The sequence below is a fragment of the Numenius arquata genome, chromosome 7 (genome assembly GCF_964106895.1).
Source record: "Numenius arquata chromosome 7, bNumArq3.hap1.1, whole genome shotgun sequence".
Taxonomy (NCBI): Eukaryota; Metazoa; Chordata; class Aves; order Charadriiformes; family Scolopacidae; genus Numenius; species Numenius arquata.
Window position 1 is genome coordinate 25,083,360 of NC_133582.1, and position 14,184 is coordinate 25,097,543.

General features: G+C 35.3%; 1 protein-coding gene across 1 annotated transcript in view; it reads right to left on the reverse strand.

Moving 5' to 3' along the window:
• USP34 (ubiquitin specific peptidase 34) overlaps positions 1-14,184 on the reverse strand; it is a 116,863-nt gene that overhangs the window by 61,821 nt on the left and 40,858 nt on the right. Inside the window, exons 15-29 of the mRNA XM_074150834.1 lie at positions 13,673-13,803; positions 12,467-13,083; positions 11,782-11,996; positions 9,912-10,027; positions 9,700-9,827; positions 8,478-8,567; positions 7,542-7,637; positions 6,337-6,419; positions 4,914-5,068; positions 3,917-4,030; positions 2,863-2,962; positions 2,562-2,721; positions 2,003-2,129; positions 1,760-1,907; positions 206-306 (exon numbers count right to left, since the gene is read on the reverse strand). Coding sequence (XP_074006935.1) covers positions 206-306; positions 1,760-1,907; positions 2,003-2,129; positions 2,562-2,721; positions 2,863-2,962; positions 3,917-4,030; positions 4,914-5,068; positions 6,337-6,419; positions 7,542-7,637; positions 8,478-8,567; positions 9,700-9,827; positions 9,912-10,027; positions 11,782-11,996; positions 12,467-13,083; positions 13,673-13,803 — 2,381 coding nt within the window. The remainder of the gene's footprint in view (positions 1-205; positions 307-1,759; positions 1,908-2,002; positions 2,130-2,561; positions 2,722-2,862; positions 2,963-3,916; positions 4,031-4,913; positions 5,069-6,336; positions 6,420-7,541; positions 7,638-8,477; positions 8,568-9,699; positions 9,828-9,911; positions 10,028-11,781; positions 11,997-12,466; positions 13,084-13,672; positions 13,804-14,184) is intronic.

Below are 14,184 nucleotides of genomic sequence, written 5' to 3' on the forward strand. Positions count from 1 at the left end.
ACAACAGCAGCAAGGACTGACAGTATTAGTTTGAGCTTACAGGAGAAGCATATTGGATAGCGTGAAACAGCTCGTTTCAGAAAACTGTAGAACGCTCCCAAAGAAAAATATACCTTCCACCAGCACACATGTATCAGCTGCACAAGACAAAAGCAACATATCAAGCAATCTTTTTCAGTGACTGCTATCTATATGCTGGTAATACCTGCATATCCTTAAAACCCAATTCGTGAAGTGTCTTTTCATCATAATCAGTTGTCAGTTCATGCCCAGATGAAATCATTCTCACAGGTCCCATGAGGCCACCTAGGATAAAAACATTATTTCAATACATTTCTGCAATCATAGTTCCATTTTCTAATGAAAGTGCTAAGACTTATTTTTAATGGTACACCCTTCAGCAGCAATTAAAACGAGGCAAAAATTTAATGCAATTTCCTTATGAAAACTGGTTAATACAATAAACTAAAGTTTATTTTATATTTATATTTACTATACCCTAGTATTTTTTTTTGATGGCAGACCCCCTTCTCCTCCTCCCCTCCGCACCACCCTCCCCCCCCAGGTAAATATATGTAACACGACTGAACTGCAGCTGCTGTGGGACTGCAATTCTGAATTTTCTTAATCGCATCTTTCTAAAATCCCAGCTAAAACAAAAATTAAATTTTTTGCTATGTGGCTACACTTGGTGAAAACAAGACAGCTTCTTCACTAAAACTGCTTCTGATGAGTCACTGGAAAAGGATTTCACAAAGAAAGTAAGATGTCTAAAATTCAGTCTGGTTTACTGTGTCTCATTAAAACATTTTTTAAAAAAGTTGTTAAACTATGAAAAGAAAGTCAGATTCATGTTTACACATATACTAGTGGTTAGTGGTGTTGGAAAAAAGTGTTCATGGACAGAATTTGTTGAGATAATATGCATTATATGCTCTTGCTCATAATGAGAAAGAAAGAAAGAAAACAAGAAAACATTGACGAGAAGATAATTCAGAAAACAATAACATTTTGAACAGCAACAATCGATAAGTGCTATCATATATAGCATCAGTAGGATTAGAAAATGTCCTCCTCCTAAAGGATAAAGCAGAAATTTCCATTCTCTCAAAAATACACACAGAAAGGGAACAACAACAGGATGCATATTCATCACACTGTAAGCGAGCAATGACCATCTCAGAAGCAAGGTGACATTCCAAATTAAGAGCATCAAAAGAGGATGAATGATCATTTTTGCTACAGGATGATCATAAATTAAAAAGCTGTTCTCAGGAGTGAGGGAAATCTTACACCTGACTGGAATACATATACGTAGAGTATAAATTATGAATTTGAATTATGACTTCAAATTCTCAAACAATGGCAGAGCCAGAAATGTATGAATTTCACAAAATACAGAATAAGGTTCTCTCTAACAGTCTCCAAATTACAGAAAACAACATAATTAATTAAAACAGTAATGAGAAGAAAAATCATGTCAGGGAAAGTCTATTGGGACTCGGAGCTTGGCTAGATCTAAGGACCTTTGGTAGATCTGTATTTTCTTTGCTATTTCAAATGAATGGTAGCACTTAAGAAACAATGCTATTAATTAGAAGTAAGGGTGATGCTAACTATAACTACAGCTAGAAGAAAATAAATCATAATGCTTGCTTAGTTAGGATACCTGAGGAAGAAAAAGACCATAATCTTTTAAGCTCTAAATGGATGAACCCTTTTAAGGGCAAAAAATACAGGTATGAGTACTATAGCTTACCAGGGAAATCCCCTTTGCGACTGCTTTGGCCAAACTCCTGAAGCTGTGCTTGTTGATTTATCTGCTCCTTCTGTAAATTTTCGTACCAATGGGTGACTTCTGCTCGTAGATCGGCCACCTGATCACTAGGGTACATTTCTATAGTCATCTGAAAGAAAACACACATTTAATTTTTGAAAGTGCAGAGTGGACTTACTGAAATTCAACAACGTAAGATGTACTTGTAAAAGGGCTTTTAACTACCTTGTCAGGAAGTCCAGCTGGCTGACACACAATTCTTAGTGGCAGTGACTGTTTGTCACTCAGGGCTTTCAAGTGACTGCTGATTCCAGTGCCTTCAATCTGCCACTGTCTCAGATGATATGCAAACCTTAAGAAGCAGGTAAAAACATTGGAAAAGTATTTTTGTCAAAATCTATTTAACACAAATGTTCTATAAACAATGAGAGGAAAGATAAAACTTGCACCTTCATTCACTGTTTCTTCAAAATAAGAGGAAGTTATTGATATTCTCACTATTTTTCAAACACAACTAAAATAACTTTGAAATAGTTTCTTTGGTGAGGGATGGAGAAACATGAACCATATCCATACTTCTTTATACAAGGAGAAGAGCCAACTCTTGTAACTGTTTAAACCTTGTATATTACCTTTCAAAATTATCCACCACTGCCCTTACTTTACAGGAAGAAAAACAAAGAAATTATTACTTAAATTAATAATAACTCATAACTCATTCATTATTACAGTGAGAGGAATGGAAATAAATTCCGCATCCAAATATATCAATGGAACTATTTACCTTCTCCTAAAAGCCTCCAGGTGTGTCTTCAGCATTAAGAGTCCTCTTTCAATAATGGTCAGACTTGAATGAGAGTCCTGCTCAAGGTTACTAGAAGCTATCATCAGACTCTCCATGCACTTGCTAATAAATTCCTGTTCTTTTTCAAGACCAGTTTTACCTGTAACATCAGTTAAAGTAAATCAATTAAGTCCAGCTTTGAGACTACACATTTGAATACAAAGAATAAAAAAGAGAATAACACTAGATATTCTTTACAACATTTTAAACAGAAAACAAAAATAAAAATGAAAATTCATACCATTGATATAATAAGAATTGATGTACTGGATAGCTGCTCGACTGACGTCACCAGACTGTGCTCTTAAAGCAATGCCCCAGAACTGGTCCATGCCACACAACTGTTTTAACAAAAGGAAAACAAACACACAAACAAAACATTGCCTCATTATTTTACTGGGAGTGATGCTTTTCTGACTTGGACATTTTATTTGACTCTTGATGAAATTACTAAAAACATCTCTATTTTAACTCTGCTTGGGCTCTCATCACTGCACACATCAATTACTAGAGAATCCTAACATTCACAGAAATATCTTCATACTTTGAAACACAAGGAGAACTGGTTAAATTCAAAAGAGTGAATTTTCTATTTTGATGAACAGGAATACTTTTAAATGAAGCCTTAAAACAATAACTATTATCTATTATTGGTATTCACTGCAAGAATAGAAATTTTAATTAAAAATTGCCTCAACTCAATTCACAAAAAAAATCCTACATATGATCTTATTTCTAAGATAGTTTCTCTGTATAAAAAACTACAGAAGAAAAAATTCTAAAGCACAACATATGTAACTGAGATATATTTTACAACAGATTTCTAGTCAGACTTAAATGTCTAGCAGAATCTCGTCTGAATCTTACTTAGAAAAGCAAATGTTACAAACCCATTCTTTATACACAATAGTGAATACAGTTCAGTTACGCTAAGAATATAATAAACTGCATAAAGATACACAGGCAACAGGTGTCATTTTCTTTGTGGCTTCCTGCCTCTTACCTCTAGAGACAAAATCCACAGATGCTCAAAGTCATGAGGGAAGGTCAGGATCATTGGGCTCTTTTTATTTCCATTTCAGTCCCACATTTGGAACTTTTGAGTTCTGAGCTTCCAGGGCTCTCCTCAAGGCAAAAATCTGTACAGACCCCACCACTATGGGCTGTGGCATTACTATCTCTAACCAGTAAACAATATTCAAGCCAGTAAGTCTTCAAGTGATATGCTGTTACAGATAAGTAGTTCAGCTTTCCCTTTCCCTCAGAAAGAAGAAAAACACAGAATCTAGTCTTACCTCTGAGTTTGAGCCTCCATCATATGCACTAGTAGCCAATCGAGCCAAATTACACAAATGCTGGAAGAGGTTTAAGCCAGTCATACTAATAGTTTCAGGTTTTAATTGTGGCATCTAAATAAAATAAATACATTTTAGTACGGAGAAAAACAATTCAGTGAGGGAATGGATAACAATTACAAGGTATTTATTGCATTAGCACAGAAAAATGTCGTTACTACCAATCATATTCCAATTTAGTAGATCAATTAAAATATATGCTTGCAAAAGATCACACTCTCTGAATTTTATATACAATACAAAAAACCCTCACCTATAATTGGCTTCAACAAACCTCCTTTCTCTACCACTGATTTGGACTGTAGCAGTGCAGGGGGAACAAAAATTACTACTGTATCATTAGCTGCTGAACTTAACAGCAGGACAAGCTGTTAGCATACATGACGTGTTCATTCAAAACACTCGCATGCTTACAAAACTAGACAAAAACTGTAACCTTGAAAAAGAACTAGACTACGTTAATTATTGCACAATCTAACATTTTTGTAACATCATCTGTTGAAATGCATGGGACACCTTGCAAAAAGCTCTACTGCTGCATATTCATATTTTCAGTGGATGTATGAATGAAATTTATACACCCTTCCCATAAAGAAGAAAAGTCATTTTTTAAGTCAGGTGGCTATCTATTATAAATGAAATTACAGTTTTGGGTGGCCTTTTTTTCAAATTGAAAGGAAGAACTATGTAACTTTGAATACAACACACAGGCCACCTGAAAAGAAACACTCAAGTAAATACCAGTGCGAAAATAATTCATGTTAATTCCTTCTCCTCTTCCCTCCAAGCACAGAAAAATCATTGCATGACAATGGGGCCCTCCCAGACTCCTGAACACACACTTCATAGAAACACTTTTAAATACGTTAAATAGTGCTGATATGGAAAGAAACACTTTTATTGGAATTAATAAGGTTGCAATTAGCTCTCTACATACCTTTTCCAAAAAAAGATGTTTGTACGTCTCCATGCCCATAGCATGCTGATCTTTACTTCGTACTTGGTTTAAAAACCAGTGTAGTGCATCATCATAACATTCAGAATCTTCTACTAAGCAGTGCCACAGTATGTCCACTTGTTCTAAACTCAACCCTAAAATTAGCAAAGTATTTTTAACTACTCCTTTATAACATCAAATATGTAGCAATATTCTACAAATCCCAAGAACACATACAGAAAAAATCAAAATAGATTGTCATACTTTTCCACTTTCAGAGCTGGCGATCAGCTACAGTTTTTGGTCATTAGTGCTGTCAGTTGTCACTAAACCAATGCGTAGCGTGGGCTGACCTGAGATCTCGTACCAAACCGCAGGTTGTTTCTCAGTTCACAAGTAATTACTGGACACAACCTAGAGTACAGCTTTGAGCTGGATATTGAGACTGTGGCTGAAAACAGTGTCTCTGCAACTATTTCACTGTTACTCCTTTCAAGAAAACTGTAGGTTTATTTTCTTAGTTGGCATATAAAATCTGCGATCCAAACAAATGTCTTTAAAAAGAACTGTGGCTATTCTATCAACAATAGCAAATACAGCATTACAAGTTTTTTTCCTCTTGGCTACAGATACTCTCCCTTCCTTCCTGTACTCTACTCTAATGAGCAGAGGGACGAGCCATGCATCGTGCACCAACTTTCACTACCTATAATGAGACTACCCAAATGACTCCTCCCTTCAGTCATTTTAACAAATGCCCTCAATATACAGTCAAGTGAAACTCCATATAGAGCTGATACTGAGACAACACTGAAGGCTATTAGTTTACAAGGGCTCAAGAAGAGAGTGGCCAAAACAATTTATGGAAGGGAAAGTCAGCAAGGGTTACTAAAGCAACAGAAAGTTATGTTTAACTTCAAATTCCATCAGCCACACCAAAAAATTTCTATTTTTAAACCTCTGTACAGATCAACTATCATACAGAGTACCACTTCTGCAAAAGACCCTACAGGGAGTGTAAAGCAATTTCTGACAGTATTAAAATATGGAGAAATGTTCCTGTTGGGTATCACAACTTATTTACAGTGCACACCAGTAAGAGATCTCTGGGAACATTATGGACATGAACCAAAACCACAAAACCAGAATACATTATCTTCACTTCAGTAATTACTACAATCCTAGTATCTAGAGAAACTGAAGCACAGAGAACATAAATTTTTTTTCTCACAGAATTGCAATAGAATCTAAACTCCAATGTTGGTTCTGTGCTTTCGTCAAAAAATCTTCTTTTGAAACAGTATGAAATTATTTAAAACTGTATCTGTTTAAAATATATTTATTTAAGTCAATATTGATTATTAAGAATTATGTGAGCCTTACTATGAGGTGCCTCTCTGATAAGGTAACCTCAAATACTTACTGAAATGATCTGGTGATCCTAGCGTTGAAAACACACATGTCAGGAATTGAAGACGAACCTGAACTTCTGCACTATGGCTGTATCTAAAATTTAAATTTGTACAAAACCAGAAGTTTATTTAATTGTTTATTGTCATAACTTTTTTCCCCACTCATACACATACCTCTTAAAAGCATAAATAATTTTCTTCTTATAAGTTTCTTTCTGAACTTCTAGTTCAGTATATAGTCTATAGTCCAGTTGTTCACATTACAGAACCACACCAAACAAGTGGAATGACACACTAGTCATTACAAGGTACAGTTCTTTTTTTGTTGGTTTTGGAGGAATGTAAGTGGGGGGCTTTGGCGTACAGTCCAATTCAAGTGCAGCACTTTGTCATTAGCACCTTGCAGGACCTGACCTTAATTCTTTCCCTAACTTGTAAAATGCTGCTATTTCTACACTGAATTTCCGACTCCAGCTGATACATACTTTTAATAAAAATATTTTCATAACATACATAAAAATATTAACTTTATTGCTATTTATAAGGTAAAAGCTTAATGGTCCAAGGAGCAGAACAACGCATTGTTTGGCCTGAATTTAAAGCAATTCATCCCACTTTCCAACAGCTTTTGAAGTAATTTCTCACTAGAGCAATGTCCAATAAAAAGGTGTGTGATGAAGTAAAAATTTCACCCACAAATAGCAACATTTTTCAATTGTGGAAGCTCATATTTATACACTGACTTTGACATCTGTCAAAACCAGAATAGTCTATTCCCCTGGGATCCAGAAGCTAGGAATTGTATCACTTGTGTATATACACCTAATTTTAATCATACAGATTGGAAAGTGCGGATGAATGTGTTAAACAGAAAAAAACTACTGCAAAGGTAACAGATTTTACAACTAAAACATCTGAATAATTTTATTATAGGAAATCACTTTAGATTGATTTGAATATATAAAATCTTTGTGTTTTATTTGTAAACAAATATTCAACATAACGTCTAACAGAAATGACGGGAAAGTAGCTGCATGGGTTTTTTAAGGAAAAGAAAGCTATTTAAAGTGTTATTGTTTTTACAGACCTTTGTCTCCCTAAGCATGTAATGTCCCTATAGAAAGTATTTACTTGTAAGAACACATCAGAAGCACCAGAAGCAGAGCAGAAATGTTTAAAAACATAAAACATCACTCAAAGTCAGTTGTGTACTTACAATGCATGTTTATGTCGTCCTTCCCTGACTGCCTGAATGTAGTGTACCAAATTATCAAAGAAAAGTTTCATCATATTAAGTTCCTTCTCTGCCCACCTGTGTCAATTTAAAGGGCAGAAAGTATTACGATTTGCTTAAAAAGATCAGAAAAACTACAGAAATTAGACATCTAAACCACAGCAAATATTCAATTTTCCATCTACCATGAATTCAGGAGTATTTTCCAGTACAGTACTCTCTTCTTCCTTGTCATCCATAAGGCTCCACAATGTTGTTATTTTCAGGCATAGGACTGACAGAACACTCCCCTTTGAGACCAGGAAAACTTTTCCTAAAGGCCCTAATTCAGAAAAAGTCTAAACCAAAACTCAGAACTGGGAATATATTTAAATGTCATGTCAAAAAGGCCAACAAAAATTGCTGAAAATTGCTGTAATCTTTCCCAGAAACTCCAGTAGTCAGTTCTCTACAGTTAGATCAGCTAGTTATATAGTTTGTTCTAGTACAGAATGCTATACGATATAATTTCACATTTCAAAGGTTTTCTTATAAACCAAATTTTTTATTACTGAGAAGCATTGAATCTACAATCAGAACAGAATGACATAACATCAAGATATTACAACCTTTTACAATATACTATTACTGGATGTCTAGTCCTGTTTGCAAGTCATTTGGGATTTAAAAGCAGGGGGCGGGTGTGTGTTTAAAAAAAAAAAAACAAACACATCATCTCAGTTATGACAGTAGTGTGTATTATGAAGAAATCTAGGCCTGAGTGATTAGACAAGCTCATGTAACTAGGCCAGACAACAGACAGATGATAACCTTAGGTCATTATTAATTTGGACCACACTGAAGTAGCAAGTCTTGCAGCAGTCCCTACATGCCATCACTTCTCTTCGTTTAGTCTGCTGGGGACAGGGTGCTACTTACATTGTTATCCAGTGTGTATCATAACTGCTCCCAAACTGCTGAAATGTACCAAAGAGCTTTGGAAGAAGACGAAGTGAAACTACTACTGATCTAAAGGAGAAAGAGAGAAATGATGACAATATATGATTGTTACAAAATTAAAATAGTCAATTTTAAAACTACCTTGAGAAGCTTGGGTTCAGGGAGCAAACAAGCTAACTGAAAGCACTGGAAATAACTGTGTGAATTTTACCATCATGTCAGCCAATTAGTTTTCTGAATCTGAACTAGATATACCTCAAATTCTTTACATGCAATACCTTGGACACACTGTATACAAAACAGTATACATTTTTCTTATTAAAAATTGTTTACGTTTCAAAAGAGAAATTCTTATTTTTGAGTTTTGTAGTACTTATCTTTTGAAATTTCCGCAAAATTAGTATTTTTTTTCTACAAACAGATGACAGCAGAAATAAGTCCGCCTCAAACTCTATAGACACAAGTAGATGTGTACTGTAAAATAACTACTAGGAAAACTCAAGAAGCGCATAAACTGCATATAACTAACCGAACTTTCGTATCACTGATAAATATCTTCACATTTCTTTTACTAATTAGTATTTCAGTATACTTGTAACTCATCTCACAAATACAGTTCTTAGCAAAAAGGTAACATAATACTGCAGGTGATGTCCAGCAGTTGACTGGTTGCATCAACAAAATAAATTCCACTTTTGCCAGTCTTCAAACTTTGCAATCTCACAGCTTTGGCCAGCATTAAAACAAGTTACCTGAGGTCAAGGTATTACTTCAACCTCCAACTGCTTCTTCACAGAAATTAGACCCCACAACAGACTTGGTGGAAAAGAATGAGCCTGTTCCTCAGCCACTTGCATGTAAAATCTAAATATTCAATTCAAAATGCTTATACTAAGGCACCTGACCTTGCACTCAACTGGCTAAGATGTAGACCCAATTTTACCAACTGGCAGGAAGGCAGTAACCTCTGGCAGAAGGAAGAACAAATGCAACAAGATGAGAAATTCAGGATACTGATAGAATAGAAAAATGGAACATCAGATACATCCATAACACCTTGGAAACTACTTTTATACTTTTGCGTTTGTCTGGTTTGACTTGCCTTCCTGTAAAGTTAAATAACTGTTATAGTCAACTTGGATTTCCTATACGTTGCAAAAATAGATAAATGTAAAAACAGATAATTTATGATTTAAGTTACCTGTTGTTTGCTAAATTTTCTAAGCAGCCTTCAATAAATCTCATTCGAATCTGTCTGTCAGTGAACCAGCACACTAAAGAACAGAGCAGCTTCTCTGCTTCATTTATTAACCCTTCAGAGAGATGAATCTACAGCAAGTAGAAAGAAAGGTCACTGAATAGTATATATTTATTTTCTTTAAAAAAGATATTATTTTCTGGTATTCAACTTACTGCATCTTCATCCTGGACCAGATCCCACAAAAGGGTATTTCCTTTCTTACAAACATTATCCAAATTAATGTCCGTCACCGCATTGCTATTATATTGATGTTTATGAACTGCTGGTCCTGAACAAAATATAAAGACCGTTATTGAATAAATAAAAGGAACTATCTAATCTGAACATTATTCCCCTAAGTGCATGAACAACAACATGCTTTATCTGTAAACTTGGTTATTTTAAAGTGCATACAACACCATTGGAATCACAGTCTTTTTCCACATATGGGTTCTTAAAAGAAGACAAAACGTTATGACCGTACAAGAAGTCCATAGGACAGTTAAGCCAATATTTACACTGTTTTTGTCTAATGGCAAAGTACAATAAAAACAGCACTTAAGAACTGCAGAAGCAGGTGCCATTCTTGTTTAATTACATTAGATTTAATTCATAGTGTAATTAAAGTATTTCTTAAGTCTTTCTGTAGTGTTGTGGTCCAAAGGGAGGTATCTTTATAACTGCCATGGGTGGAAAGCAAGAAAGAAGCACATTTCAATCAATTCCCCTCATCCTGCATGATCTCCTATATCTAACTAAACAAAAAAGAAAAACAAACACCATTTTTTATATACAACAGAGTATCAAAGTGCATGATTTCAGAAACTCATCATGTTTTCATAAATACTGATAGACATTTTCCTTCTTCTGTGTGGTCACAGCTGGCACCATTCATTTATCTACTGTTTGATACTATTTTCATGTAACAGCAAAGTCAAGGAGAAAATTTAGATTGCGTGCAGAACACTGTAATTATTTGCACGTGCAAAACTAGGGGTGTCAAAAATAACCTGAACTGAAGGCCTCGTGTTCAAACAACAATTTGGATCCTCAGTAAGATGTGTAATATCTATGGAAAATATTGAAAAAATATGCTGATTTACAGCATGTTTTAACTACAAAGTTTTAGTGGTTTATTCAACTCCAGTGTAGAAGAAAAATCCTTTCCAATTTTCAATGTCAGGCTGAAATTATAATTCTGTTCCACACAACAAGAAACGTTAAACCTAAAGGAAAAAGACACTTTTTACTCAACTGTGTTTCAGGAAAAGATATGTACTGGTTTTACGGTCTGCTGGAAGACAGCAAACTTGGTTCTGCCAGACCAGTGAAGAAAAAAGTCAAACCTTCACTAACCATACCCTCCATTATATATAAAAGAAGGATAACACAGAAAGTAAAGCTGCCACAATAGAATATGGAAAGATGATATAATTCTTGAGAAGTCTTTTAGTAGCATCTTAAATTGCACCCTGAAGTAAACTAGAAGATTTGGCAGTGTAAGATGAAATAGCATAAAATGCCCTTTAAGGCAAGTTCTCCAAGATATCAAGTTATATTTTAACTCATGTTTCCAAAATTATCCTCTGTACAGCCCATTATGGTTAATTCATTTAAGATGACAAATGTACAGAATCAAAATAAGATCCACCCACCAAAAGAAAAATGGCATAAGGTTTCAGAGAGAAAAAAAATAATCTTACATTTCAGTACCACATTCCTCTTTACTGTAATAACTGATTAGAAAAAAACACATTTGCTGGGATCTTCAATGCCTTTATTTGTTTTAACTTCCTTTAAGAGCTCCAACATAAATGGGGGAAAAATATTTGAAGAAGGTAAACACAGCTATATCTAACGTGATACAAAAATGAAACTCTTGGAAAAGTAGTAAAATCTCAGTAGGCACCATGGTTTCTTTGGGCAAATACACATGTATGGTTAAAATAATTTGATTATTTTCATTATTGGAGACTAATTCAAAATAAATTCAAATATAAATTTGAGTACAACGTTCTTCTGTTTTCTTTTTATTGCTCTTACCTTGACTAAGATGTTCATGATAGATAGAGGCAAGGTTAGGAAGGTGCTGCTGAAGATGAGACGTTAGCTCAGCATGTGAATTAATCTGTACAAGCTCTTCTTCGCAGCCAGACTCTTCCCCGTCAAAATCAGCCATGTTTTTCTCTGATTTTGCACTGACTTGGGAACTACTGCAACTGACATCATCTGCACTTAACATATCATCTACCATATGCCTGTAAAAGAAGCACATTAGAATGGACAATATCAAAGAGAACATTGTTTATAGCAGACTAGAAGGGAGTATATACCTCCCTAAAGCTGAAGTCAAGACCAATCATCTATCTGAACAGCCGACCTTCATATCAATTTGAAAAAAAATTGGAGAAAAACTGAAGGTCTCACTACCATGACAACTGTGTTGACTTCTTTAACGTTAAGTAAATACAGCATTTTCCAGAACAATTTAAACACTTTATTAAATGTTTTCATATTTATTCAACAGAAAAACTTAAAAAACCCCTTTTATTGGATGTTAACAAAACAGATCCCTATGTAACTACCTGCCATAACTATCATCTCTGTTAGACAAAACTACTCTGAACTATAGCAAAATGACAATACAAGTTTCTGCCCAAACTGAGTAATTTGCTACCGTTTTTATTTCCGTTATAGAAGGAATCAGAATAAATGTCAAGCTACCTACCCATCATGGTGGTGGTGGTGGTGATGGTGGTGGTGGTGATGCTGTGGCCCAATGAACTGTCTACAGTTAAATAACTCGTTTCCAATAGTTTCCCCAAGGAAGTCCCCTGTGTGAGTTATACAGGAATCTTGAGACCCTTGTGAAATGTGAGCAGTGCTCATTTCCCCTGTCATATCATGCTCTGTGTCCTCAGCATGAGAACAAGCATCTAGCATTCTGATTCGATTATCCACCGGTGTGACAGAGTCAGCGTTAAAAACATGGTCCTTTCCTGCCCCATTATTTGCACCACTCCTCTCCGATGCCCCTTGTGAATCTCCCAGACAAATGCCTGCTTGTGATTCCAGTTTCCTGCTTCGTAGATCTGTGCTCCTACTGCTTTTCTGAGGATTATGACTCCTATCTTCTTCCTCTTCGTCCTCCTCCTCTTTGAGAGCTTCAATATCTGCAATGTCTTCAGACTGCACCTCGCTGCCAGGGCTTCCAGCAGACTGGCTTGCATGACTTGAGTTGGCCTCATTACTGGATCCATCACTGTGGCCACTGCTACTACCAGGACCACTACTGCCATCCTCACCGCTGTTGGCTGTCTCATCAGAGCTTCCTTGCATGGATTCCTGAAATTATTATTATTTTTTTTAAGATTGGTGGAAAAATAAACCACCACTGAAAAGACAAAATCAACATCATCATCATTCAAATGCCATTCTTCATTTATGAGGAAATGTGACAAATCCACAAATTTTCATTCGTTCTTTTTCAGTTTGGTTGCCAGTGACAAAATGCTCTGAGCAAGATTCAGATTTAATAATTTAATAATTAATAATTAATTTTTGCATTACCTTATTCGTAACAGGTTTGTATTTACAGGCTTTGCACATACATAGAGTGACAGGGTGACACATAAAGAACATCTCATGTGTTCCCTTACTAAGAGATTAATCCTGCTGAAATACAATTTAAATGCAGGAATCCATTTGTTTGAGGTGGTTTTTTGTAGGACAGCTGTTCATAGGCAAGGTACAATATATTCTATGTAAACCGCACAGAACACAAAGATTCTAGCTATCCACTATCCTGCTGCAGGTAAGCATACGTGCTATGTACCTGTTCAGGTTTTGAAATTATTACAGAAAAAAATTATTTCCATAGCTAATAATAGGCAACTCAGTAACAAAATTCAGAGACTAAGATTTACACTCTTACCTCTGTATCTGAAAGTCGCTGCTGTACATGTTTTGTTCTGTTAATAAGCTGTTCTTCCATTTCAATATCACTGCCTCCACTCTGATGGGTGTCACTGTTGTCACTACTTTGAGGACTGGCTGCTGGTGACCCTAGTTCAAACCCACATTTCCCAGTTACTTTGTGATATATATTAATTGAAATGTAACAGCATTACATAAATCTGCTTCAAATGTTGAACTCAACAGCATTCTTTCTGCCAGTAGCTGAGCAAGGGACATAACTCAAACAATTTATGTACCTAAACTCTAAAAACTCTTTTTAGAACATTGAGCGTTTTACTACAGAATTTATATTCTGATGTCTCTTCTTGCCAGTATATAGCACATCTTTATGAATTCACTAGATTCTACATGAAATCAAATTCTCATTTGACTTCTCATAAAGACATAATTTCAAACTTTCACTAGTTCTTCTGTTCAAATTCAATAGCTGTAGAAAAACACTGTAGTATCAAGCATATCAGATTGTGG